General features: G+C 39.0%; 1 protein-coding gene across 1 annotated transcript in view; it reads left to right on the top strand.

Annotated features, from left to right (window-relative positions):
• LOC139953649 (SCY1-like protein 2) overlaps positions 1 to 25,492 on the top strand; it is a 32,488-nt gene extending 6,996 nt beyond the window's left edge. The window contains exons 6-16 of the mRNA XM_071953152.1: positions 10,578 to 10,793; positions 12,251 to 12,367; positions 13,130 to 13,255; positions 13,932 to 14,108; positions 15,552 to 15,674; positions 16,935 to 17,048; positions 18,492 to 18,624; positions 19,500 to 19,618; positions 20,771 to 20,871; positions 21,957 to 22,062; positions 23,014 to 25,492. Coding sequence (XP_071809253.1) covers positions 10,578 to 10,793; positions 12,251 to 12,367; positions 13,130 to 13,255; positions 13,932 to 14,108; positions 15,552 to 15,674; positions 16,935 to 17,048; positions 18,492 to 18,624; positions 19,500 to 19,618; positions 20,771 to 20,871; positions 21,957 to 22,062; positions 23,014 to 24,033 — 2,352 coding nt within the window. The 3' untranslated portion in view covers positions 24,034 to 25,492. The remainder of the gene's footprint in view (positions 1 to 10,577; positions 10,794 to 12,250; positions 12,368 to 13,129; positions 13,256 to 13,931; positions 14,109 to 15,551; positions 15,675 to 16,934; positions 17,049 to 18,491; positions 18,625 to 19,499; positions 19,619 to 20,770; positions 20,872 to 21,956; positions 22,063 to 23,013) is intronic.
• The last annotated feature ends 1,767 nt before the right edge of the window (positions 25,493 to 27,259 follow it).

Raw genomic sequence — 27,259 nt, 5'->3', positions numbered from 1 at the left:
CACCCCCACGTGACGCGCTCTCCACCAATAGGACTCTATAGAAACTGTCTGAGGTATTTATGAATTGATAATTGTGTACAGTTATTTAGTGCTAGAAGACTTAAAGACACTGGACAATATTGGTCTTTTCACTTGGTGTATCTCATCATGCATAAAATAACAAACCGGTGAACACTTGAGCTCAATCGGTCGTCCAAGTTGTGAGATAATAATGAAAGAAGAAACACCCTTGTCACACTAAGTTGTGTGCTTTCAGATGCTTGATTTCGAGACCTAAAATTCAAAATCTGACGTCTCGAAATCAAATTCGTGGAAAATGACTTCTTTCTCGAAAACTACGTTACTTTAGAGGGAGCAATTTCTCACAATGTTTTATACCATCAACAGCTCCCCTCTACTCGTTACTAAGTAAGGTTTTATGCTAAAAATTATTTTGAGTAATTCCCAAAAGTGTCCACTGCCTTTTAATTCAATCACTGTAATGTATCGTGCAATAACTATCACAAACAACTGGCACAGCTACAATGTAGCATTACCTTGAGATCATTAAATCTTTACTTGATAAATGTGAACAGTGAGTTAATAACAGTATCAAAACAATATAATTTGGTTTGCGGTAAGACCAAGTGTATACCTTGCCAGGTAGAGTTTGTCTTTCTTTAATCTACTACCGCGGAGTAGATTTATTGGATGTTCAGGAGACTTCTCAGTTCTGAAAAGAACTGTCCTGATTTTTAACTACTTCCCATTCGGAAGGTATAGAAAATAGAGAGGTTTCGCAGAGTCACCGACACTCTTACGTGAACGGATACGTCATAATACGTCATCACTTTTTGAGGTCCATGTGACATATAACCATTGTACACAAGTTAGAATAGTCGCTCAAAACGGGAATCTGTCGCCATATATACGTCAGTAAACAACGAGTATATTTTGTTCATGTTTTTGTAGCGGATTGTTATTTTTAAATGTACCAGGTTTTCACCATGTCTATTAGAGGTATCATACATGGATGTAGTTGGACATTTGTTAACCACCATGCTTCAGAAAAAGAGAAATGGCGATTGTCCATGGGTGCAGCCATTTGGTTAATAGCGCCCTCTTGAGCCTCAAGTTGAGGGTATTCGTTACAATTTTGCGAAACAAAACTACACAGCTCACTTGACGCGAACGCGTACGGTTCGATACCTGTATGCGTATTCGTATCCGCGACTCTGCGAAACCTCTCTAATAGGCTGGAACTACTACTTTAGCTTTAAATAGGTTTGTAATGAATTGCACTACCGCGGAGTCAGTTCTCGAATTGGTCTCAAAGTTTCGACTCTAGCTTGCTCTAGTCATTGTCAGGCAGGAGACAGAATCAAAACAGTGTACTGAAAGCCTGTACCTGCCGTTATCGACAAACCAATCACTGTGCAGATTCATTCTGAGGCTCTGCCTGATTTTTTGGTGCATCAATAACTGACACTGTAGCGCTAACAGTGTGTTGTGCATTAGTGTCTTGCCTGGTTGATCCACTAGTTGTGCCTACTTGGTTGATGTTGCGCTGACGTCCACACACCATCTTCTTGACTTGTTTCTGAAAGCGTTCGTAGGTGAAGCAATAGATGAATGGATTGATGCAAAGATTCACGAACACCATGGTGGTGAATATTGCAGTCACAGAACTAAAGGAAGAGGGGTCAAAAATACCAAAATTGAACAACAGGTAGTTGACGGAACCTGGTGTCCAACAAATGACAAAGAATATGACTACAAGAAGTAAAGTTTTTGTGACGTTTTTCTCGGCTCTAGACAGCATGTTTCGAGCATCTTGGTTGTTGTCGTTAGCCCTGGCTCTAGAACGCCTACGAAGCTCTAAGATGATTTTAACATAGGCAATGGTCATGCTGAATAAAGGGATTAACAGAGATGTGGCAACCGACTGGCAAATAATGACACTCTGCACAACTGGAATTGACCACGAGGGAACACATGTGCTATGGCTTTGAAACATACTGAAAAGTAGATGTCCTGTAGAAATCAAGCCAAATATCCAGGCAGAAGCCATGATCATCTTGAGGCGGCAGGTTGTGAACATGTTACGATGTCTAACCGGTTTACATGTTGCGTAGTACCGCTCAATAGATATAGCCACCAGGTTATAACTTGAAGTGACAAACACTGTGTACTTGAGTAATCGTGAAGACCACAGTTTGCAGTAAATTGAGCCTAGGATGTTGTCTGGTACAGTCCCTGGTTGTATCCACAGAAACTGTTTAAGAATAAACAAAAACGACGCCAGGAAATCCACAATAGATTGATGGATGATTAGCTTATTGGTTGCAGAGTTGAAGACTTTACGATTTCTTAGCATGACCAGACTGACGAACGCATTGCCGATCAGTCCAAGTAACCCAAGAAATGTGTTCACATAGGTGTTAATAGCGAAGCTATCAACGTGAACCACTGGCTCAACTGTAGGGCTTGATTGAGTAGACGTTTCCATCATGTTTCAGAAAGTTCCGTACAAGCTTACAGCTATCACAGTGTTGTAGTGTGCCTCCGTGGTGGACAGGTTGCAAGTAATGAAAAATTAACATCGGGCTGTACATTTTATATGTTGAGAAGGACCTGAAAATTCACCCATTGTAGAAAAATCTTGATGTTAAAAGAGCTGATGTATATTATGTAGGCCTTACTTGTTTTGTGAGGTCTTTTTTAAAAGGAGCTAACATAAAGCGGAATTAATATTTTGAAATGAGCTTAACATGGAGTCGTTCATTGGTTCATACATGCTTCATTTAATCACGTTCTCCATGATTGAATGCTTATAAGATTTAACACTTTCAGAAAACTAAAAAAAAAAAAAAGATTCAAACTCAAGTTCTTTTGTATGCAATCAAATATCAGAAGTTTGGCAATGATGGCTTTTAATGTCGGTTTAACAACTGAATCGGTTGCTAAAAACCCTGTAACAGTAGACACGCCACATTTAATTTCATCTTGTATTAAAGTGATTTGCTTTTACCTTTTAATTTCCATTAGAGACTACAAATTTAGTTCCGGCTTGTTTGACTTGGAAATGCTTTTAGCAAGATGTTTTATTTACAAACATGAAGCACTTAATCCTTTGATGTCCTTACCATTGGCGACTTTTGTTGACACCACTTTTACCCCTCTTTTTTTACCGCCAAGGGTTGAAAAAAAAAAAAAACGAACTTACATTAAGCTTTTAGTATGAAGGCTGAAGTTTTTGAAGCTATGTTCACTTAATGCTGACTTAAACTTATTTTGTATGTGGGTGGGGCAAATATTTAATGTACTTCATCAATTCAACCAACTAAAAACATAAATTGGCATTTGTGAAATAAATAATACTTCAATTGGGCGAAAACTACAAAATGATCATCACGTTTGAAGTATCTCTCCCAAAAGGCCCAAGCTTTTAATGTGGGAAGTTAAGAATAATGATGTAAAGAACCTTTATTCTTGAGTCTCAAATAATGTGTAGCTAATTTATTTGCACCAATTATCCCAAAGTAATGCTGAAATTTGAAGTGTTTTGTTAAAAATTAACTTTTCCTTGTGTGGACATATTGCTGTTTCGGACATAACTAAAGACAGTGGACATATACAAATGGTGGGCCATGGCTCTAGTCTACATGAAGGTAATGAACAAGATAAATTGTTAAAACTTCCACAGGAGTGTGTGTCTGGGTGGGTTTGACTTACATTTCTGTAAGAGTACGCTCAAAACCTGTATTAGATGATGTACACAGTATACATAGACTACATGACAGTATACTACAACAAGCACTACTTCTGCACGCACATAGCACACGGTATACCACACTTCTGCTGCAGCGAATAGGTAAGTGATAATTGTGTTGTCTTAAAACAATCATAAGACCTGAATTTAAACTATTTTCCAGAGATTCCTTGCATGTTTTTGTAGGCTTAGGAAACAAAGAGCAGATGTAAATTTTGTTGCAATAGGAACCAGGTAAAATCTGTATAGACTGTTTCTGTATCTGAGAGTGCGACTTAAATTGCTTATTAATTGTAATTAAAATTGAGGTCATATTGTTATTGTTTTCCTCTTAAACCAAAGTTTCTTTCATTTTTTCAAACTCAGGTTGTCAAAAAAGGGTTGCTTTGTTTGGCCAACTGGAGAGAACAAGGAGTGGACGTCATCACGGGCATCCCTAAACATGGTGATCTCAATTCCAAACCCTATAATAATGACTCAAAGGGGCGCACGCAAGTGGAGTGACGATGATGTGTCACAAGTTTAACAAAAGCTGGCGTTATTGTAAAGCATGGGTATTTACCTGTCATCCAGATCAACCAAAAGGAAAGACAACTGTGTCCAAGTTAAATTTGTTTGTATTTTATATAATGTTATTGGCAGTTACTTGGTGTTAAAATGTCTTTTGAGTTTAAATTGGTTGTTTCAGTTCTCTTCAAACATGTCACCTACTTTTTACTTTGAAGGTGGTTTTGACATGGTTTCACTAAAAATGCCTTTAACTTGCTACATTCCGTAACCTGTATATAGGTAAGGCAGCCTAATGTTATTTGGGGAATATCTTGTTAGTAGACCATCCGCTGTCTTCCAGTAGTAGATTCGTATTGAACAAACTGCGATGCTACAATAACTGAATAAGAGTTATTCAAATAACTTCCCCGAGTACTCACAAAAATGGACATTGGACATAGTTATGTCCGAAATATGATTAATTTCAAAGTTATGTCTATAATATAATGATATGACTGAAAGAAAGAGATCCCACATCATGATTTACAATTATTTATGTACCAAGCCATCAGTTAAATACAAAAAAAGGTGTCTCGTAGTGTCTTGTCCATGTAAAACTATGTAATTTCTACAAAGAGTTATGTCCGAAATGTCCACATTGTCCAAAGTTATGTCCGAAATTGTGCACCCAAAGAAATATGTATCTTTTAAACCAATTACACTCTAAACTTCAATGATTGTATGAATGATCAGTAGGTTAGTATGTCTAAACACAAGCATTGATATGAGACTAGGACTATTTGTTGTTCAGTTACACTTCAAAATATGTGCGCTTGTCATGAAAAAACACTCTGAAATTCACGCAGAAAGCCATAATTTTTTTCTATAACAGCCAAATGGTACGTACTTCGGCAAAAATGTTGCAGAGCATATTTGTAACAAGGTGTTAAAAACATATGCAGTTAACATTAAAGAGGTTTTTCAAAATGGTCTTATTGTTTTGTATATTTACTGCTCACTGTGTACAAGTTGTTGAGCCTAAAGTATTGTTTGTTAAATATTCAAAATAGTTGTAGCCCCGACATTATCAAATTAATAAATTAGAACAATTGGACTATTTGACTGAGTTGGAATGATTATTCTGAATCTTGAATTTTGAATTTTTGACCCAAGTTGAACGTAATTATGGCGGCTTAGTGAATTTTCACCCATTTAATAATATAATGTTTAATAATAATTTAATATTGAAAACTTATATACAACGTAGTGCAAGTATCTACCAACAAGGCACTTACTATAAACATTTTTGCAGAAAAATTAGTTATTGAAGTTAATAATTCTGAGAGCCAATTTTGTAGCACCTTATATCATTGTATAAATAAGGGTTTACAAGGTGCTACGGTGCATTCAACAGCCACAGGAAGGAACACCGGGGCGAACCCCTTCTCTTTTTGTTAAGTGCACTGGGTTCTTTTACGTGCTTTACAGAACACACAGGATCAACGGCTTTACGTCTGATCCGAAGGACGAAGCAATGGTGAAGTGTTTTGCTTTGGGGTTACGGCTGGGGATTCGAACCCTCACTCTGCTGATCAGAAACCCCAGAGTTTGAAATTGGTGCTCTTAACCGCTTGGCCACGAAAACTTCCACTTCAGTTTAAGTGTATTTTGCAATTATTGTTACAAACAACTGGCACAGCTAAAATGTACATGTGGCATTGTAGATAGTTGTGTACAGTATTATCAAAGTACCTAGTATCAAAACAGTGTACTGAAAGACTGTACCTGCCGTTATCGACAAACCAATCACTGCGCAGATTCATCCTGAGGCTCTGCTTGATGTTGTGTTGCATCAATAACTGACACTGTAGCGCTAACAGTGTGTTGTACATTAGTGTCTTGCCTGGTTGTTCCACTAGTTGTACCCACTTGGTTGATGTTGCGCTGACGTCCACACACCATCTTCTTGACTTGTTTCTGAAAGCGTTCGTAGGTGAAGCAATAGATGAATGGATTGATGCAAAGATTCACGAACACCATGGTGGTGAATATCGCAGTCACAGAACTAAAGGAAGAGGGGTCAAAAATACCAAAATTGAACAACAGGTAGTTGACGGAACCTGGTGTCCAACAAATGACAAAGAATATGACTACAAGAAGTAAAGTTTTTGTGACGTTTTTTTCGGCTCTAGACAGCATGTTTCTAGCATCTTGGTTGTTGTCGTTAGCCCTGGCTCTAGAACGCCTACGAAGCTCTAAGATGATTTTAACATAGGCAATGGTCATGATGAATAAAGGGATTAACAGAGACGTGGCAACCGACTGGCAAATAATGACACTCTGCACACCTGGACTTGACCACAAGGGAACACATGTGCTATGGCTTTGAAACATACTGAAAAGTAGATGTCCTGTAGAAATCAAGCCACAAATCCAGGCAGTAGCCATGATCATCTTGAGGCAGCAGGTTGTGAACATGTTACGATGTCTAACCGGTTTACATGTTGCGTAGTACCGCTCAATAGATATAGCCACCAGGTTATAACTTGAAGTGACAAACACTGTGTACTCTAGAAAGTTTGTAGACCACAGTTTGCAGTAAATTGAGCCTAGGATGTTGTCTGGTACAGCCCCTGGTGATATCCTTAGAAACTGATGAAGAATAAACAAAAACGACGCCAGGAAATCCACAATAGATTGATGGATGATTAGCTTATTGGTTGCAGAGTTGAAGACTTTACGATTTCTTAGCATGACCAGACTGACGAATGCATTGCCAATCAGCCCAAGGAATCCAATACTGCTGTTCACATAGGTGTTAATAACATATCCATCCACAGAAGCAATCATCTCAGGGCTTGATTGAGTAGAGGTTTCCATCTTTTTTCATAAAGTTTCATAGACGTGTAGCAAACGATATCACGTACAGCATCTGTTCTGTTGAAATATTTTGCTGTGGCATTCAGAGCATGATTTCCCTCGTGTACATAGCAGAGCAAAACGCTTCACAAATTGTATCAGTTGCTACTCACAAATCACAATTTGCTACTCAAAATAGGCATTCATAGGCGAAAAATAAGTTCTGTTGAAATACTTTGCGATGCCAGTGAACAGTTTTCCTTGTATAGCAGAGCAAAATGCTTCACAAATTGTATCAGTTGCTACTCACAAATCACAATTTGCTACTCAAAATTGGCATTCAGTGTTCACAAAATAAGTTCAGTTAAAAAAGGTTTGCTATGCAAAACTGCTGGACAAAATCGTTCCCTGAAGTGGATGGTGGTACAGTGAGGTTGTGTGCTGCGACTTGTAGACAGATTGCAGTTGCAAAGAGCAAAACGCTTCACAAATTGTATCAGTTGCTACTCAAAACTCACAATTTCCTACTCAATATTGGCACTCAGTGTGCACAAAATAGGTTCAGTTAAAAAATTTTTGTTATGCAAAACTGCAGGACGAAATCGTTCCCTGAAGTGTACAGTGGTACAGCACGGTTGTGTGCTGCGACTTGTAGACAGATTGCAGTTGCTAAAATGATGGAAATTTACGTCAGGCCGTACAACATAAAAGACTTGAAAATCACCCCCTGTCAGTCACGTGACACATTACATTGCCCTTTTGCGCATTGTTGTAAGTAGACTGGTGCTCTGTTTATGTAAATGTTTTACCATGGCGTGGCATGAGTTTCCAAACATTCAACTCAAACATGTCAAACAACCGAGGTCAGAACACACATCAGTCCAATCCTTCGACATCAAAAGATCGTTTGTTATTGGTTTTTTTAATGGTTTCTGAGGGGAGGAAATGGGATCCACTTTCTAAAAGGATTCTTGCTTTCTGTTTGCTCATATTTCTTTTAGCCCTCTCGTTTCTGATTGATTATTTTGAACAAACAATCGCTGGCAACTGCATTGTTTGACCACTCAAGCGTTAATTGCACATATTTAAACAGCAGAAAGTTTTTGATTAAAAGCACCGGACACTTATATAAATAATTGTCAGCATAAAAACTTACTTGGTAACGAGCAATGGAGAGTTGTTGGTAGTATAAAACATTGTGAGAAACCGCTCCCTCTGAAGTAACATAGTTTTTGAGAAAGAAGTAATTTCTCACTATAATATATGAATGGAATTCAAGACCTCAGCTTAAGTCTCAAAACAATCTGAAGCATCTGAAAGCACACAACTTGTGTGACAAGGGTGTTTTTTCTTTCATTATTCTCTCGCAACTTCAACGACCAATTGAGCTCAAATGCACCATGTGAGAAGACTGGTCTTTGACAAATATCAAAGGTGTCCAATGCCTTAAATTGCATGTTAATTGAAACAGCAGAAAGCTTTTGTTCAAAGGCCATTTTTACAAACCTTACAAATCATCTTGAAGAATTGTTTTTTTCTAGCAAAATACATGTACATGTTAAAGTCATAAAAACGCCCAAATTATTGAATCCCTGGCACTGGGTGGACACGTTTGATATTTGTCAAAGACCAGTATTCTCACTTGGTGTATCCCAACATATGCATAAAGTAACAAACCTATGAATAACTTGGGGTCAATTAGTCATCAAAGTTGCAGGAGAATAATTAAAGAAAAAACACCCCTTTTTGCACAAATTTGTGTGCTTTCAGATGCCTAATAAGAGGCTTCAGGCCTTAAGTCTTTTAATATTTGACTGAGGAACGACATCTTTCCCCAAAACAATGTTACTTCATCAGAGGGAGCCGTTTCTCACACTGTTTTACACTGTCATGACTATCAACAGCTCTCCGTTGCTCATAACCAAGTAAAATTTTATGCTATCAACTATTTTGAGTGTAATTAACAATAGTCATTACTCATTATAGTGTCCAGTGCCTTTAAAAAGATCCACTCATACTGTTTGCAACCACATAAAGCTAAGCTTGGGTTTAGAGGGTAAGCATGTGGACAAATAAAGTACAGCTTTATTTAACTAATGGCTCTTGTGCTCTTGCATGAGTTTTTTTGTTCCGAATAGCTTTGTTGATTTTAGTCACCAAATGGTAAAGATGATAGGGGTTTGACATGTAGGAGTGCAGAAGGAAACGGTTATGTAATGTATCCTTGTAACCGTCTAAACATTTTATTATAGTTTTTTAATTACTTTTGCTACCTCGTCAAATAATCAAGGTTTGCAGATGGTTTCTTCAAATCAAGGTTTCACTTATTATTGTAATTGCTAAAAGGAACCTAAAAATGGAGCCTCTTGACATATTGATTTCCTCTTACGAGAGATTTGCAGCTATTATCTTTTTTCTTCCCATCAGAAACTACAGGGCACTCTAGAGGAAGTGTCGTGGCCGAGCGGTTAGGAGTACATTGTACCGTATTCAAACTGTGGTGTTTCTGATCAGCAGAGTGTGGGTTTGAATCCCAAGCCGTGACACTTGTGTCCTTTATTTAAAGCAAGACACTTAACCATTGCTTAGTCCTTCTGATGGGACGTAAAGCCGTCGGTCCTGTGTGTTGTGTAACACATGTCAAAAATCCCAGTGCACTTATCAAAAAGCGAAGGGGTCCCTTGGTGTTCTTGGCTGTGGCTGCTAAATGCACCGCTTTGTAGCACCTTGTAAACCTTTGTAAGGTGCTACATAATTGTGTTTCAGAATTCATAACTTTCAATAACGTCTCTTTCTGTATAAATAAGCGCCTTGAACACCTTTTTGGTAGATAAGTCGGCCATATAAGACTCAATATTATTATTATTAGTTTTGGCTCAGAAAGCTTTCAGGAAAGCACTTAAAATGCCCCTCATCTTTGAAAGACATGATGCATGGGTTTCAACAACCAGTGGCATGCCTCCCCAAAAATTCCAGTGCCCGCTTACATGTTTAGGTGTGGGTGCCCCCCATGACAAGAAATTGCAGTTGTGCTCCCAAAAAAGAAAGGAAAAAGAAAATAGAAAAATGAGGAAAATGCGTGTTTGTATTTACAGCGGCCACAAAAAAGAACATACTTGTTGGAGAATGGTAAGTCCCCTGTAGCGTCCCCTTCCATTAGAAACCACGTTCCAAGGACAGTTTCCTTGGGTGCGTTTTGGCGGCTGTAACCAATAATTGTTTCTGACGTCATAACCAAAATGCTAACCGAGCTCACAACTCGGTTGTCGTTCAGTCTGAACAGCAGAACCAACGACCAACAACCGAAACAGTTTTTGGTTGGGGTCACCAAAACGCACTCCATATGAATGAATAGAGCCCGGATCTCCCAGCATTAGCCCAGCCGAGGTTAGAGTGCTTAGCCTCAGAGTTCTTGTTGACTATGAGCTGTAATACTGTAGATTATTACACGTATTTTTCCTTGTATTTTCCTGTTAAGGCGAGTTTCCCAATGAAGGAATGGAGCTCAGACCTCCCAGCGTCAGCCCAGCCAAAGTTAGAATACCTTGCCCCTGAGTATGTATTAACGATGAGCTGCGATACTGCTAGTGACTTATTCTCTCTAGGCATGCTGATGTATGCCGTTATGAATCGAGGAAAGACCATGTTCCAATGTAATGAAAACATACAGACATTCAAGAGAAACTGTGAGCAGGTAAGAAGTTCATTTTAACGGTTGCCATTTGTAATAATAATAATAATTTGGGGGGCTAATCATCCTTACTCGCAGCTAAGAGCTGAATTGCGAAGGACGCGGCTACAACGTGTGTGAGAAGCAGGCATGCAAGGGTGCTTTTAGCTGCCAGCCACATTAACCCATTATGACCGCAGAGCACAGCCTAGATCGAAAGTGTTTGAATTTTTACCGAGGGAGGAAAACCGGATAGTCTGGTAACCCCCCCAGCACAGTAGAGAACCAACGCACAACTCAACTCAGATCTGGCCCTGGCCGGGAATCGAACCGGGGTCACCTTGGTGAGAGGCGAGCGCTTTACGCACAAGCCAATCCTTCTATCTGCCCGCGGCCAGGCCTGGTTTCTCAGTAATTTGCTAGTGTTTTTACATATTATTTTTTTGTTCTCTTTTTATAACCATTGTATTACTTTTTCTTGTAAATCTTTGATGTGCAGTTTTTTAATATATGTACATGTATGTGTTTTTTCATGTTAGCTGGCAAATAAAATGAAATTAAATGAAATGAAACCGTGCTGTGCCACCCACAGGGATGAGAAATTTCAGTCTGTTATCTGAATTCAGACTTTTGAAGTAAGCGTTGTCCACATTATAAAGAAATTCAGTTGGTGAGACATGCACTGTGCACACTATCAGGGCCCAATTTCATAGAGCTGCTAAGCATAAAAATTTGCTTAGCATGAAATTTTGCCTTGATAAAAAAACAGGATTTCTCAACCAAATTTCCACAGCTAAATACAAGTACCAAGCAATAATCAACAAATGTAAATTTTGTTGGTAATCCTGTTTTTATCAAGGAAGAAATTTCATGCTAAGCAAATTTCGTGCTTAGCAGCTCTATGAAATTGAGCCCTGGTTGTCATGGCTGGGTGGTTTAGAGCATCAAATTCATGTACTGGGTGTGTAGTTCATCAGAGTGTAGGTTTGAATTCCGGTCGCGACACTTGTGTCCTTGAACAAGATGCTTAACTATAATTGCTTCTCTTCACCCAGGGGTATAAATGGGTACCTGCGAGGGTAGAGGTTGATATTGTGTATGACAAAGCCTAGGGTTGTATACGGTTGTATACTCCCCAGGTAGCTGAGAAAGATTAAAAAAGGAGTGTTATTGGCCCAATGACCAGGGCACTAATGTTAAGCCCATGCAGACAATTATTGTGAAATGCGCTATATTAGAACTATCACTGGGAAGGGAATTTCATAAGACCGATTGGAAATAATTTGCTTATTTGTCGTTTGAACAGCTCTGTACGAGCTGAGAAAGATTAAAAAAGGAGTGTTATTGGCCCAATGACCAGGGCACTAATGTTAAGCCCATACAGACAATTATTGTGAAATAAGCTATGTATTAGAACTATCACTGGGAAGGGAATTTCATAAGACCGATTGAAAATAATTAGCTATTTTTTGTTTGAACAGCTCCGTACGGTTAACATGTCGCTACTCGGTAGTCTTAATGCGGGTTTGAAGGAGTATGTTAAGATGTTACTCAGCTCTACACCAACAGTCCGACCTGATGCTGATCAAGTATCAAAGGTAACAACCCTTTTGCAGCCATCTTTGGTCTAGTTGCCTGTCTTTGATATTAGACTAGTGACTCTTATTTTATGTTAGGGGACCATACTATTTTCTCAGTAGCCTCACTTTGATTGTACTCGGTCAAATGAGTGAAAAGAAGAGATTGCAGATAGATCCTTATACCCTGTTCACACAGCACTATGACCTTACGAAGATCATGCCAATCACCCCGATCAAAAATTATCAAGTCGGTGTATATCACCGTCAAAATCAAGTAAATTGGCAAATTGAAGACTCCACCCAACTTAACTGCTTCTACGTAAAAAGTGTTTCTGACTCGCTACCACTACGATTACTGATACATCAGGACCAATGCCGACCAAGCGGTTTTCTACCTGAAAATGGCTGCCGACGGTGAGCTGCATTTTTATTACGACCACAGAGATCTCACCATGATGCTACCACGTACGCTGCTTATATCCTACTTCCTGTTTTATTTACACAGTGCGTATTGTGAAATGTCATTTTGTCACGCTCCGTATACGGACAGTGCAAAAATTACATTCTAAACTTTGTGCGCGTGCACTAACGCTCTGAAATTTCAAATTTTGCACGTTGCAAGTGAGACTGGAAGATAAATTTGTGAAATACAACGGCCTCATTGGATATGGGACGCAGAAGCGCTATATTTTCTGTATTCCACTCGCGCTTGTGTGATAACTTATAATAGACATATGCTTCACTTTAATACATGTAAAGCCACATTTTGTCCGTTTGCAGATTCCCTTCTTTGAGGATGTTGGTTCAATGACCTTGCAGTACTTGGACTCTTTATTCCAGCAAGATAACCTCGCCAAGTCACAGTTCTTCAAAGGGCTTCCCAAAGTGCTGACAAATCTCCCAAAGGTATTAGAAGTTCTTATGTCTTCCCTACTTCTTTAAAGGTACTGGGGTCGATTTCACAAAGAGTTAGGACTAGTCCTAACTTAGGACTATTCCTAGGAGATATACAAATTGCATGGTTAGTCCTAGGGGTACTGGGGTCGATTTCACAAAGAGTTAGGACTAGTCCTAACTTAGGACTATTCCTAGGAGATATACAAATTGCATGGTCAGTCCTAAGTTAGGACGAAAAACTGGTCCTAACTCAAGATAAGACTGGTCCTAACTCTTTGTGAAAGCCACCCCAGGATACCTTTTGTAATTGTCAAAGACCAGTATTCTCACTTGGTTTATCCAAACATTATGCATTTACATAATTGGTCATCAAAGTTGCAAGAGAATAATGAAGTTATGAGATAACTATGAAAGAAAAAAACACCCTTGTCACACGAAGTTGTGCACTTTCAGATGCTTGATTTAGAGACCTCAAATTCTAAATCTGAGGTCTCCAAATCAAATTCGTGGAAAATTACTTCTTTCTCGAAAACTACGCCACTTGAGAGGGAGCCTTTTCTCACAATGGTTCAACCTCTCCCCATTACTCATTACCAAGTGAGGTTTTATGCTGATAGTTGTTTTTATTATCAATAAAATTAATTACCAGTAGTGTCCACTGCCTTTGATTTTTGTTTTGCTTTAGAGAGTTGTACATCAGAGAGTTTTACCCTGCCTCAGTAAAGAGTTAGTCAATCGAGACATGGTGCCGTTTGTTCTTCCTAACATCCTTCACATCGCAGACGCTTGCACGGACCAGGAGTACGTCAAACTTGTCCTGCCTGAACTCAAACCTGTCTTTAAAATACAGGAGCCAGTGCAGGTGAGAAAAATAATTAATAATAATAATGACTACTACTAGAGTTAGCTAGTCACAGCGTTGAGACCAATTAAAGCCATTGGATACTTTCGGTAAACAGTATTGTCCAAGGCCCACATTTTGTGTATCACAACTTCTGTATAAAATAACAAACCTGTGAAAATTTAGGCTAAATCGGTCATCGGAGTCAGGAGAAAATAATGGGAAAACCCGCCCTTATTTCCGCATGTTTCATCGTGTCATGACATGTGTTTAAAATAAATCTGTGAATCTCGATATCGAGAAATGATATTGTTTTAATGTTTTCTCAAAAAGTAAAGCATTTCATGGAACAATGTTTCAAGAGAAGTCTTTCACTATTACCTTCTGTAAACCCTGTAAGTTATTTGTAAATCTGTACCGAAAGGGTCCAATGGCTTTAAGAACTTACTTTGCGGTAGTGATTAATAAAGATCCACTAAAAGCTAAAGTAGTAGTCCCGGCAGATACATGTATTCTACCTTCCGCCCGGGTAGTAGTCAAAAGCAGAACAGTTCTTTTCAGAATTCTGAAAGTCTACTCTATGGTAGTAAAATATAAAGCAAGACAGCAAAAAAAGCAAAATCTTCATGACAAGTAGATACATACATGGTGTTACCACAAAGCAAATATATTGATACCTCACCATATGCCTCAAATCCCATATAATAATGACTAGTTATTATATAGCACTTCATCTTCAGGCATCTCGAAGCGCTTATCATTAGTTATTTCCAGACATTTTTTGTGAAGTTTTTTGTTTTAAAACCCATTGATGTTACACCTTGGAGCTGAGAAAGATGAAAGGAATATTCATAAATGCCTCAGACAGTTTCGCTATTCCTATTGGTGGAGAGCGCGTCATGTGGGTGTGTATAAACCTTTGTTTATGACCGGTAAAAAGTGTTAATTCATGGGTGTGACACGCGACCGTGCACCTGTTCTTATAAGACAGTTTCTTCATTCCTATTGGTGGAGAGCAACTGCTGAAACAGTAACATCACGCGATACACGCGGCGCGCACAGCATTCCCTTATAAGGAGTTGTTTATCCGAGGGCGGCGGAGGGCTTTACCATTTCATAGCTGGAGGGGTGTTGTGTTGAAAGAAATCATTTAACAATTATTATAATTTTTGCATTTATTTTACTTTTTGACCAAAAAGTGATGATGTTTTTGACCAAAAAGGTATTTATGAATGGGAATCAAAGTGTGTTGAATCGGTTTTCAACTAGTGATTTAAACCTGCCAAGGCCTGGTTCTTGATAATTAACCTCAACTTTGTCTTGGTAAAATGATCAAGAACCAGGCCTCGTTGGGAATAAACCACTAGTTGAAAACCTCTTCACCACACATTGATTCCCTTATTGTAAAATGCACTGTATAACAATTAGTAGTTAATATTAAGTGGTTTGATTTCTTTGCTGCAGGTGATGTTGATATTTATGCAGAGGATGGACATGTTGCTGACCAAAACACCCAAAGATGACATCAAGAATCATGTATTGCCGCTGGTGTATAGGGCACTAGAAGCACCCTCACCACAAATACAGGTTAGAGATCATCTGACAAACAGACAGATAAACATATAGACAGATAGACATGTGAACGAACCGACAGACTAATGAAGATAGATTGACGTATCGGTACTGTTGACCAAAACGCCCAAAGATTACATTAAGAATCATGTATTGTTGCTGGTGTTTGACTACTAGAAGCACCCTCACCGCAAATACAGGTTAGAGATTATCTGACAAACAGACAGATAAACACACAGACAAATAGACATGTGAACGAACAGACAGACTAGTGAAGATAGATTGACGTATCGGTACTGTTGGTTTAATCATCCTGTAAAAGTTTGCCTGGTGTTGTGGGAGTGCTTTCCCTTTAAACTTATATTCATAAATACCTCGGACAGTTTCGCTATTCCTATTGGTGGAGAGCGCGTCACGTCTGTGTGTATAAACCTTTGTTTATGACCGGTAAAAAGTGTTGAAACATGGGCGTGACACGCAAGCTTTCACCTGTGCTTATTAGACAGTTTCTTCATTCCTATTGGTCGAGAGCAACGGCCGGGACAGCTGTGCCACATCATGCGATACCCTCGACGCCCACAGCATTCCCTTATAAGGAGTTGTTTACCAGAGGGCGGCAGAGTTCCTTACCTTTTCGTAGCTGGAGGGGTGTTGTGTTGAAAGAAATCATTGAACAATTATAATTTTTGCATTTATTTTACTTTTTGACCAAAAGTGTTGATGTTTTTTGACCAAAATTTTATTTATGAATGGGAATCAGAGTGTGTTGAATTGGTTTTCAACTAGTGGTTTAAACCTGCCGAGGCCTGGTTCATGATAATTTACCTCGACTTCGTCTCGGTAAAATGATCAAGAACCAGGCCTCATTGGGATTAAACCACTAGTTGAAAACCTCTTCACCACACATTGATTCCCTTAATAACATACTTAGACTGCTTAGGGATATCTTTTGGGCTGGGAAATCAACTGCAGATAAGTTCATCCACAAGTTAGGGGCACTTCCCAAACCTTGGCTGGTGCTCTGGCTCCATGGGCCGTCTGATGTTCGAAAACACAGCGTGCAAAATACACACTGCTCCAAAAAGCTTAGGTCTAAGCCGAGCTGCGTTTCCACTGCGTACGCAGCACGCAGAGCCCAAGCTGCAGATGGAGCCCAAGGTTTGTGAAGGTGCCTTACACACAGGTTACACAGTTAATGAAATTGGCCCAAGGTAAACACCAAGTATCTAAGGTCTTGCTGCCTAATTATATTTCTTTGGGTTTTTTTTTTTGCAGGAGTTGTGTCTGACCATTCTACCCACGTTTGCAGGAATGATCGACCAGGCCTCTATGAAGCACTCCATCATTCCACGCATCAAGAAACTTTGTTTAGAGACAGACCGTCTATCGGTAAGTCTCTTTTCTTGAGCTTTTGAAAAACCAATGTTTATGCAAGTGTCCAGACACATAAGGCCGAAAGGTCACTTCAAGGTGTGGGCTACATATTAACTATTTTTCCACGGGCCGTTGCCACCTACTCGTGGGGCTGAAACAGGGTTTACCCCTTTACATACAGATGTATTCACGATATATCGCCGACAATATATCGCGATATTCGATATAATCGCGATTAATTAAATTTGACATCATCAGTCTTTAAACTCCAAGTGAAAGTTGTAGAAGAGACAGTCATGGCATAAGAGAGGTGTTCTAATGACCTATTATTCTGGTTTTACTCCAAACCTATGGGGTGCAAGATGTCTCAGCTAGCAAATACATCAAGATATTTAATCAATATCGCGATATATCATTGTTATCGCGATATATCGCGATATATCGCGATATATCGGTACTTCGATTAAAACCAAATCCATCCGATATCGAAATCGTTTCCAAATTAATATCGTGATATTCGATAATATCGTGATATCGCCCAAGCTAAGGCTTGAGTATCGTTCACCAGCCTGGCTGGTAGAGCAGAAAGCACTGCCTCCCCAACTTTTACGAAGCAATCAGGATTAATGTTTTTCAGGACCGGCACCCACACTCTGCTGATCAAACACCAGGGAATGTTTTTTTATTTACGAATACTGTACTGTCCATGTTAATTTTGGTTTTACCCTTACACTTCTGTGTGTTAGTACTGTTTACTGTTTACTGTGAAAAATAAATCACAGGCATATTACTTGCATGGGATTTCAAATCAATTCAATTCACTTTATTTCCAAATCCAAACAAATAAACAAAACAATTAGCAGTGAATAAAGAACTATGTTTTACACGCAAATGGAATAATGATAATGCATGAAGTAATAGACGATGTGACCTCTGACGTCACACGAAAACCATAACATGATTTGCGCGCATACCGCCGGGCAAAACCTTTGTGTTTTGGCAGCCAGCTAGAAAGTGTACGTAATCTTACTGTGACTGCGCAACTCAGTGCCCGGCGAAACATGACGTATAGAGTGTTTTGTCAACAGAGGGCGGTTTGAATGTAAACATAGGTCACATCGTCTATACTATAATACTAAATTTACAAGCAAAGGCAAAATATAAATTACGGAAAACAAAGCAAAACAACATACAGAGCACAAGGTGATGGAGTTGGAGGGGGCCCATGAAAAGCAAAGCTTGTCGAGTATGGACCCCCTATCGAAAGCAATAAAGCATAACAATCAGTTTACAAAAGGAAACAAACACAATACAGTACGTAGGCGCTAAATAAATACTAAGCAATACTTAAAAGATGAACATGAAACAGATATAAAAAAAATATAAAAAAACACACGACCCCTTGCAGTGTCTTACCAACTTGACAAAACTGTATGTCCTTTATTTTTATTTATGTAGTCACGTGTTGGAAGCCTGGTATGTACCGGCAAACTGATGGAATACATGGATAAGTGGTTTGTCATTGATGAAGTGTTGCCGATGGTGATGGCTATACCATCCAGAGAACCTGCCGTCCTTATGGGAATATTAGGTAAGAGGAACCAACTTAGTGTGGGTTCAAATCTTGGTTGTGACACCTGTGTCCCTGAGCAAGACACTTTACTATAATTGCTTCTCACCACCCAGGGGTAAATGGGTACCTGTGAGGGCAGAGATGGTTCTTGTGATTGATTAACTGAGTAGCACATTTGTTGCACAAGGCTGTATACTCCCCAGGGAGCTGAAATGGTTTAAGGAATGATTTAAGGCCCAGTGACCAGGGGTAATAATTTTGAAGCGCTTTGGGACACCCTTCGGGAGTGAAAAAAACCACTTAATATTGTTATTAATTTTATTATAGCAGGAACCAAACCCATGCTCTGGCAAGACCAGAATTTAAAGGGATGCTGCCGTGAATTAAAATAAAACAGTTAATTTTGCTGTCATTTATTTCTGATATATGTATTGAACATCAATAAAATGTGTTTTGTTTATTCCCGACATATCTGACTTGCGTAATGACCCTTTCGTGGATTGTTACCGCCCCTACCATCGACGTCACGTCGTGAATTCAAGCATATTGTCGGCAAAAAGAGTCTGGACCCTAACTACACGTGCCTAGGTACCATGCCACACAGTGTACACGTCTCTATACGCACACAGCCAGGGGGCCCGACGGCTCGGGTTACCGACATGACGTCACGTTTATGCAAACGTTTAATCTCTTGAAAACCATTTTTAAAATACTTTCGCATTTAAAAAAAAATAATAAAAAATATTTCAGGTTTAAAAAGTCATGTTTAATCGTTTAAATGAATAGAAAAAACACTGCAGCCACCCTTTAAATGCGATGAACTAAACTGCTCGGCCACCACACAAAATTGACATGCAATGACCCAGATGTTTTTTTTTTATTTCTCCATTAAGGTATCATCAAGTTATCGATTGGTCACAAGAAGCTTGGAATTACTAAAGATCTTGCAGCCACCAAGCTTCTTCCATTTCTATTCCCCCTGAGCATCGACAACAATCTTAACCTCAACCAAGTAAGGAAATTATTTCATTTTTTTTTTCATAATAAGGACTTGTGCTTCAAGGCACTGGACACTATTGGTAATTACTCAAAATAATTGTTAACATACAAACTTACTTGGCAATGAGCAATGGGGAGCTGTTGATAGTATAAAACATTCTGAGAAGCGGCTCCCTCTGAAGTAACGTAGTTTTCAAGAATGAAGTAATTTCCCACGAATTTGAAAGCACACAACTTCGTGTGACAAGGGCTTTTTTCCCGCAACTTCGACAACCAATTGAGCTCTAATTTTCACAGTGTGTAATTTTATGCATATGTTGAGATACACCAAGTTAGAAGACTGGTATTTGACAATTACCAATAGTGTCCAGTGTCTTTAAGAATTTTAATTTTAACCACATTATGTCTTGAATAAATGAAAATTTGCAGATAAAGAATATTAACTTTTAGTTTTACGCAATGTGTGTTAGCACTGTATACTCAGTACTTTCCCGAACTCTGTGAAAAAAAATGGGATTCAAACCCACGACCTTTGCAATTCTAGAGCAGTGTCTTACCAACTAGACCACTGAGATTGCCTGGTAGCTAGAGGCAGTTTGATTCCTATTTTTTAGCAGCGGATACCAGAAGGATTTAATAGATGGAAATTTACATTGGGATATAGAATATTTATTTTGGTTTAACCCATATTACACCAGTGTGTGTTAGCACTGTATACTCAGTATATTCAAGCTCTGTGAAAAAATCATAGGTATATTACTCGGATGGAATTGAACCTAGGAATTGAAATCATGTCTAGTAAAGAATCTTTACCATGCCCTGTATTTTTTTCAGAACTTTTTTTGGGGAGATTGTTGTCGCAATGAAACATTGACATAAGCCCGGTTTATACTTCCTGCGAATGCGAATGCGAAGCGAATGTTGACATCACTAAATTCGCAATGAATACTCGCAGCAGTTCAGCTCTGGGCAACCCACGTGCGAATATCTCTGCGAAAGGAAAGTTGTGTGTCAAATTTGCTTCGCATTTGCATTCGCAGGAAGTATGACCCGGGCTGTAGTAATACAAAGAAAAGACAACACAGAGTTTGATAAAAAGTAAATATTTTTATTGTAATTTTTGTTATTCTTTTCTTTATGATTTTGTAATGTTTCTCTTTTCTAGTTTAATGCCTTCATGTCAGTGATTAAAGAGTTGATCCGCCATGTTGAGAATGAACAACGAGGGAAACTTGAACAACTCAACTCCATGCAAGAAGAACAAAAGTGAGTCAAGAAAATCGTTGTGTTAGTTGCAAAAATGTTTTAAAATGCTCAAGGCAAAAGTGTTAATTAGCACTTGCGTCATGCACAAGTTTGAAATTGTCAACGTGCATATCCCACTTAAAATAGCCTGTACACACAAAACAAATACGCACTGAGAGACGCTGTGTTTTTAACTGTATTCATAAACTGATTGTGATTTACATGGGATCAGGCATACCACCATAATCAGAGCCAAACTATTTGGTTGTTGAGTTACTGTATGGTGTTGGAGTGGAGACTGCACTTGTGAACTTGTTATGCTTTACATGGGTTTAGGCATACAGCTGGTGGTCAGAGTCAAACAGTTTGGGTGTATACTTACTGTATGGTGTTGGATAGGCCTGGGCGAATAATTCCCTTTTTTTCTTAACAGGATATCCGCATAGGGCGCGAATACCTATTTACAAACCGGATAATTCTGTAATTACAACCGAGTAACCGGATATTCTTTAACTATCCGAATATGCGCAGACGTCGGGCGACAACTGATATGAATGTTTTGTCTGAAGCCTTATGAAACTTCTATTAAGACAGCATAAAACAGCAAAAATTAAGTATTTAACTATGCTTACCTCCGTGAAGAGTTAAATTAATGACATTTTTGGCGTAATTTGTTCAAAGATTACAAAAGTTTTCCTTCGCGTAGGGTCAATCACGATCGAAAGAAAAAGCAAATCTCCATCTTTAAATTAGATCCGGTCATTTTTATGAATGAACTGAGTGACACTGTCTAAAACTAATATCAATCCGCCCATAAGATCTCATTCACAAACGAACAGCACCCTCTAGTGGCCAAAAAAAGATTTTTTTTTAAATAGCGCCCTCTAGCGGCGAAAAAACTATTCGAATATCCGGTTAATTTCGGATAGTTGGCCAGCGGTATCCGAATAACAAAATTTCACTTTTCGCCCAGCACTAGTAATGGACTGGGTCTAACAGGTTTAACACAAGCAGACAAAACATGCAGTTGGATTTTGGTGGGTAGGGGTTGGTCAGAGGTAACCCAAGCAGTTATTCAAATAATTTTCATACTGATTTTGTTCCAGGACATCTGTGGACTTTAACCAGAAGCTTCAGAGCCAAACAAAATTAGATGAAAACCCATTTGCAGGTTTAGGCGTTAGTAAAACCAATGGACAGGCAGACTCAATGGTAAGGGAGTATATTGTTACTCATAAGGTCTATTATAACCAACACCATGTGTACATGTTGGTCAGTCCATACTTGATAAAATGTTCTTACTTTCTCCAACGACCAAAAATAACATGCCGGAACATTCAGGCATGCGTACAGACCCTGTTGGTTGGCAAACACCATAGAGTTGTGCACTAAGCAGAAGCGCAATCGCGTGTGCGTCACGCACTCATTAGCCGTGTACAAAACAGCGCAATTTTCCCTCATTTTGCCAACCAAGATGTAGTGCGCACGTGCTATGTGCAATTTACATACTTCATGGGAAGGATCTATTAACCAGGCATGTCACAATACATACAATCGCCAAGGGCTTTGAAATCTTATAGGTTGACCAAACCAAAGATTGCTCAGTGGGGATTCTGTCAAAATACTTGCAGATAAATTAACCTTTGTATTGGGCAAACTTAAAACTATGAAAAAAACTTGTCCACAACTTATCCTCAATGATTTACCCTTTGCAAAGAAATTTTCCTGAAACTTATCCCGAAAGAGTTTTTAAGGAGGTACCCAAGTGAAAATTCAACATTAGTCCTTAAAATATTATTTAATTTGACTGGAAACAATTCGTTCACTGGCCCATGTGACTACATGAAAGGTCAAACTCTGGTAGCTTTTGTCAAATTAATGGAACCTTCCTTTCTCTTCCTTCCAAATTATGTGGCCATCTTGGTCATAATCCCAATGTGCAACAACAATGATCAATGTAATACTTATCATGGGGCTCTGACTATTTTGCCACAAAATAAAGACAGATTTAGGCCGTGTCCGAAACGACGACTTCGGCTACAGCTACGTCTAGATCAGCGCGTCTACCAGTGTTGAAGAATAGGCAGACGTGCGCGATCTAGCCGTAGCTGTAGCCGAAGTCGTCGTTTCGGACACGGCCTTACATTTTCTTTCCTTTACTAGATGGATGATATGTTTAAGACATTTGGCTTGAGTGAATACATCGGGGATAGTTCAGACAAAGTGGAAGCTGTTAACCGTGGAACCGCTCCCAACAGCTCTAAACCGGATAAAACCAGTTCATCTACTTCACTAGCCTCCGGTTCAGCCGCTAAGTACAAGCAGCAATCTAAGGTCTCATTGTCAATGGAGGAGAAGCAGAGAATACAAAAGGAACAGGAATTCCAACAGAGAGTGAAGAATCAAAAGCCAATAACGCCTGTGGAGAAGACTAGGCAAGAGCCAAAACCACAGGCTAAGGACCTGTCCAGTATGCTGATGGACTCCTCTCTAGGCACAAAGCCAAACTATTCTTCAGCTGGGACAAACAGTGCAATGGGAGTAGGCTTAAATCAAGCCGCTAGTTCCTTTGGTAATAGTAACAGTATTGGTGGCCAGACATGGGGCATGACCACACCAATGGGAGGAGTGTCTGCAATGCAGACTAGTCAATCAACTTTAAGCGGAGCAGGAAGACCCGGGATCGGATTAGGAGTCAACCAATCAACATCCAAACAAAAACCAAACATGGCCGCTTTCGATAGTTTACTTGGACCATCACAATCACAGAAATCTAAACAAAAGTTGAATCAGATGACTCCAAAACCTGCAGGAGGAACTCAAGGCATGATGGGAAATCAGGGCATGATGGGAAATCAAGGCATTATGGGAAATCAGGGAATGATGGGAAATCAAAGCATGATGGGAAACCAGGGCATGATGGGAAATCAAAGCATGATGGGAAACCAGGGCATGATGGGAAACCAGGGCATGATGGGAAATCAAAGCATGATGGGAAACCAGGGCATGTTGGGAAACCAAGGCATGATGGGTAGACAGTCACCAGGAATGATGGGAAATCCTCAAAGCTTGATGGGTGGCCAGCAGCAAAGCATGATGGGAGGATTCGATCCGCTTTCGTCGGCTCAACCCTCAAAGCAACCAGCCAAGAAATCTAATGACCTTCTAGGATTCTTAGGATGAGATATTTGTACAGAGAAATCAAATTCCAAGACGATCACAACAAAATTACTGCAGAAAGTCGATGAGTGTGATTTGGCAACGCCAACAAGAAACATTGGGCATCGGTTGAGCGTTCGCGTGTTCGGTTGAGCGCGGTGACGATGCTGTTCAGACCAAACGGAACAGACTTGGTGAGTCGGTTGGGCTTTGGTCGGGGTCGCCAATTAAATCGACTCAACTTCTGAACTGTATAATGGCAGGGCTGATTAAATTGGCCCATATCTGTGTTGGCAGCAACACATCGTTTTACCTTAAAATGAACTTTGTGAAAGTTCAAGTTGTGACTAGAGTAGTGTTTGGGAAGTCAGCTTTGAACTTGTGTATGCCTTGACTGCAGTCATTGTTACTGAATGTTTTATTTGCCATTTCTAATAAATTGATCGATTGCAGCTTAAAAAGTGAAGCATTAACCACATCATTAAGTTCAGTTCACACGTGATGCAATTTTCCTGGAAAAAAAAAATGATCACTCAGTACCGGCCCTCCAGTTTTACTTCCTCTAGTAAAATCTAGTGACCGTCCATGCCTGTGGCTCCAGCCACATCCTTCGGCTGTTAGCTGCACAGCTGCGAGTAAGGATGAATAGACCCCAAATTATTAATATTAGAAGTATTTATTTTGGAAAAAAGTAGTAAAACCTTTGCATGTACATTTCCCGTTTTTGTACGTAATTTCCATCGGTATTTCCTAGATGAGTCGCACCACCATTAGATTTTATGAAATGTTAATTACAGTTTACACATAGTCTCCATTTATTTATCTGACACAAATATTTTATTGGGGAAAAGAATAATAATAACATTTTGTTTTCCGTATAAAAGGTATGTATATATATTTCAATCCTACCCTTTCATGTTTCCCTGCATTGTTGTCGAACAATACATTTACCACTTTTATGGTCCAGTAACCCATCTTTTCATACTAAACATCCTTTGTCCTCGCCACTTCATTCCTATTGGTTCATAGCCACCAATATTGTTTCTAAAATAGAAACTTTGATTGGCTGTTATTTTCCCGCTTCTTTCTGGATCCTTCCCTTAATCCCTTTCCCCTCTCTTTTTCTATAAATGGATATGTATTTGTTTGTACTTGTTTTATGCCTCTGAAGAAGGTCCGGTTTGGATCGAAAGCTAAGGCCACCTACCCTATTCATTATATATTTCTATGATTTAATATATCATCATTTTGTTTGGCCGGTAGGATAAAAAGATTATTTTAAACATTCCTGGGTTAGGGAGATAGTAGTTTTTTTATATATTTAATTCTAATTTTTAATCAGTACTACTGCATAATTTGGGAAATGTTAAGCATGTGAAGAGTTAGTGCGGCATGGAATAATATGTATAAAGTCATTGCAATATATTTATTTATCACAGTGCATGTATGTAATTGCTTGTATGTAATTGTACTTAATAAACGAATTCAGGAAAACACTGTATCCCAGTTGTTTGGCAAATATTGTTTGTGTTTTGGGTGTGTTTCTTCAAGGCACTGGGGTGGATTTCACAAAGGTAGTCCTAACTTAGGACTAGTCCTAGGCAATGCTAAGAGATAGGACCAGTCCTAAGTTAGGATGAGTTACTGGTCCTAACTTAGGACCAGTCCTATCTCTTAGCATTGCCTAGGACTAGTCCTAAGTTAAGACTACCTTTGTGAAATCCACCCCTGGACACGTTTGGTAATTGTAAAATACCAGTACTCTTGGTAACAAGCAATGGAGAGTTGTTGATAGTATAGGCCTTTATTTTGGAATGTCACAGCCAACCCCGGGCTTTTGCCAATCCAGGTTGGAAATATAGGGAAAGCCATAAATAGAAATCTAAAACAGATTGCTACTGTTTGTAACAGTAATACAAACATTGTGTTGATTTTGTTGAAAACAAAACAACTACTTGTGGGAGGTATTATATTTAATTAAAAGTTTGAAGAAAACCTTGAAATTGGTTAAAACATCTCTTAGTATGATTGAGTGTTTTACAAACATTCGGCCGTCCATGCCAACCAAGGCGGTTTGTTTAGCAACAAAAGAAAGGTCTTTAAAGACAGTGGACACTATTGGTAATTGTCAAAGACCAGTCTTCCTAAACATATATGCATAAAAGAACAAACCTGTGAAAATTTGAGCTCAAATGGTCGTCGAAGTTGCGAGATATGAATGAAGTAAACAAACGCCCTTGTCGCACGAAGTTGTGTGCTTTTATATGGTTGATTTCGAGACCTCAAATTCTAAACTTGAGGTCTCGAAATCAAATTCATTGAAAATTACTTCTTTCTCGAAAACTATGTCACTTCAGAGGGAGCCGTTTCTCACAATGTTTTATACTATCAACCTCTCCCCATTACTCTTCACCAAGAAAGGCTGTATGGCAATAATTATTTTGAGTAATTACCAATAGTGTCCACTGCCTTTAAAACATTGTGAGAAACAGCTCCCTCTGAAGTAACGTAGTTTTTGAGAAAGAGCGCATTTCTCACCCATAGTAGGAATCATTGAGCATCAAGGGTGTTTTTTTCTTTCATTTTTCTCCTGCAACTTCGGTATTCAATTGAGTCAAAATTTTCACAGATTTGTTATTGTATGCACGGATGTTTGGATTCAACAAAGTGAAAATACTGGGTCCAATTTCAAAGAGCTGCTTAAAACAGAACATATTGCTTAATTGTCTGCTAAACAGATCTGAGCAGGATACCAGTCACAAATTGTACATGTGGCATGGTAGTTTAGCGTGTAACCTTTTTCTGGTAAGCATAGTTTTGTTATGCTTAGTTACTTAAATTATCCCAGGTCTTTGACAACGGGCGCGGTCCCGTTGCACCCACTATAAAGCGCATGGTATACGCCCACTTTCCAAAAAATCCAGGGATGACCTTTGCACCCAATCAATTAAACATTTCCCCAGGGTAGGCATATTGTTGGGAAGCACACATTAATCATCATGCGCATACTCCCTGCCCGTTTGTACAAAAGATTAATACTTCAGAGAAATTCTCCACCTGTTGGATTCGCCCAAAAAGTTTTAAAGGGGTGACAAATATTCAAATATTAAAACGTTTTAAAAACACCATATCTGAGAAAAAGTATTGACGTTTGCATAATTTTTTTTGTTTTTTGTTAGCTTTAAACTTCTTTAACTCTGACTCTTTGAATATTTTAAAGCCATGGTTTAAGATAAAACTGTAGTAGGAT

Source organism: Asterias amurensis, chromosome 22 (genome assembly GCF_032118995.1).
Source record: "Asterias amurensis chromosome 22, ASM3211899v1".
Taxonomy (NCBI): domain Eukaryota; kingdom Metazoa; phylum Echinodermata; class Asteroidea; order Forcipulatida; family Asteriidae; genus Asterias; species Asterias amurensis.
This window is presented reverse-complemented; position numbering and strand designations above follow the sequence as displayed.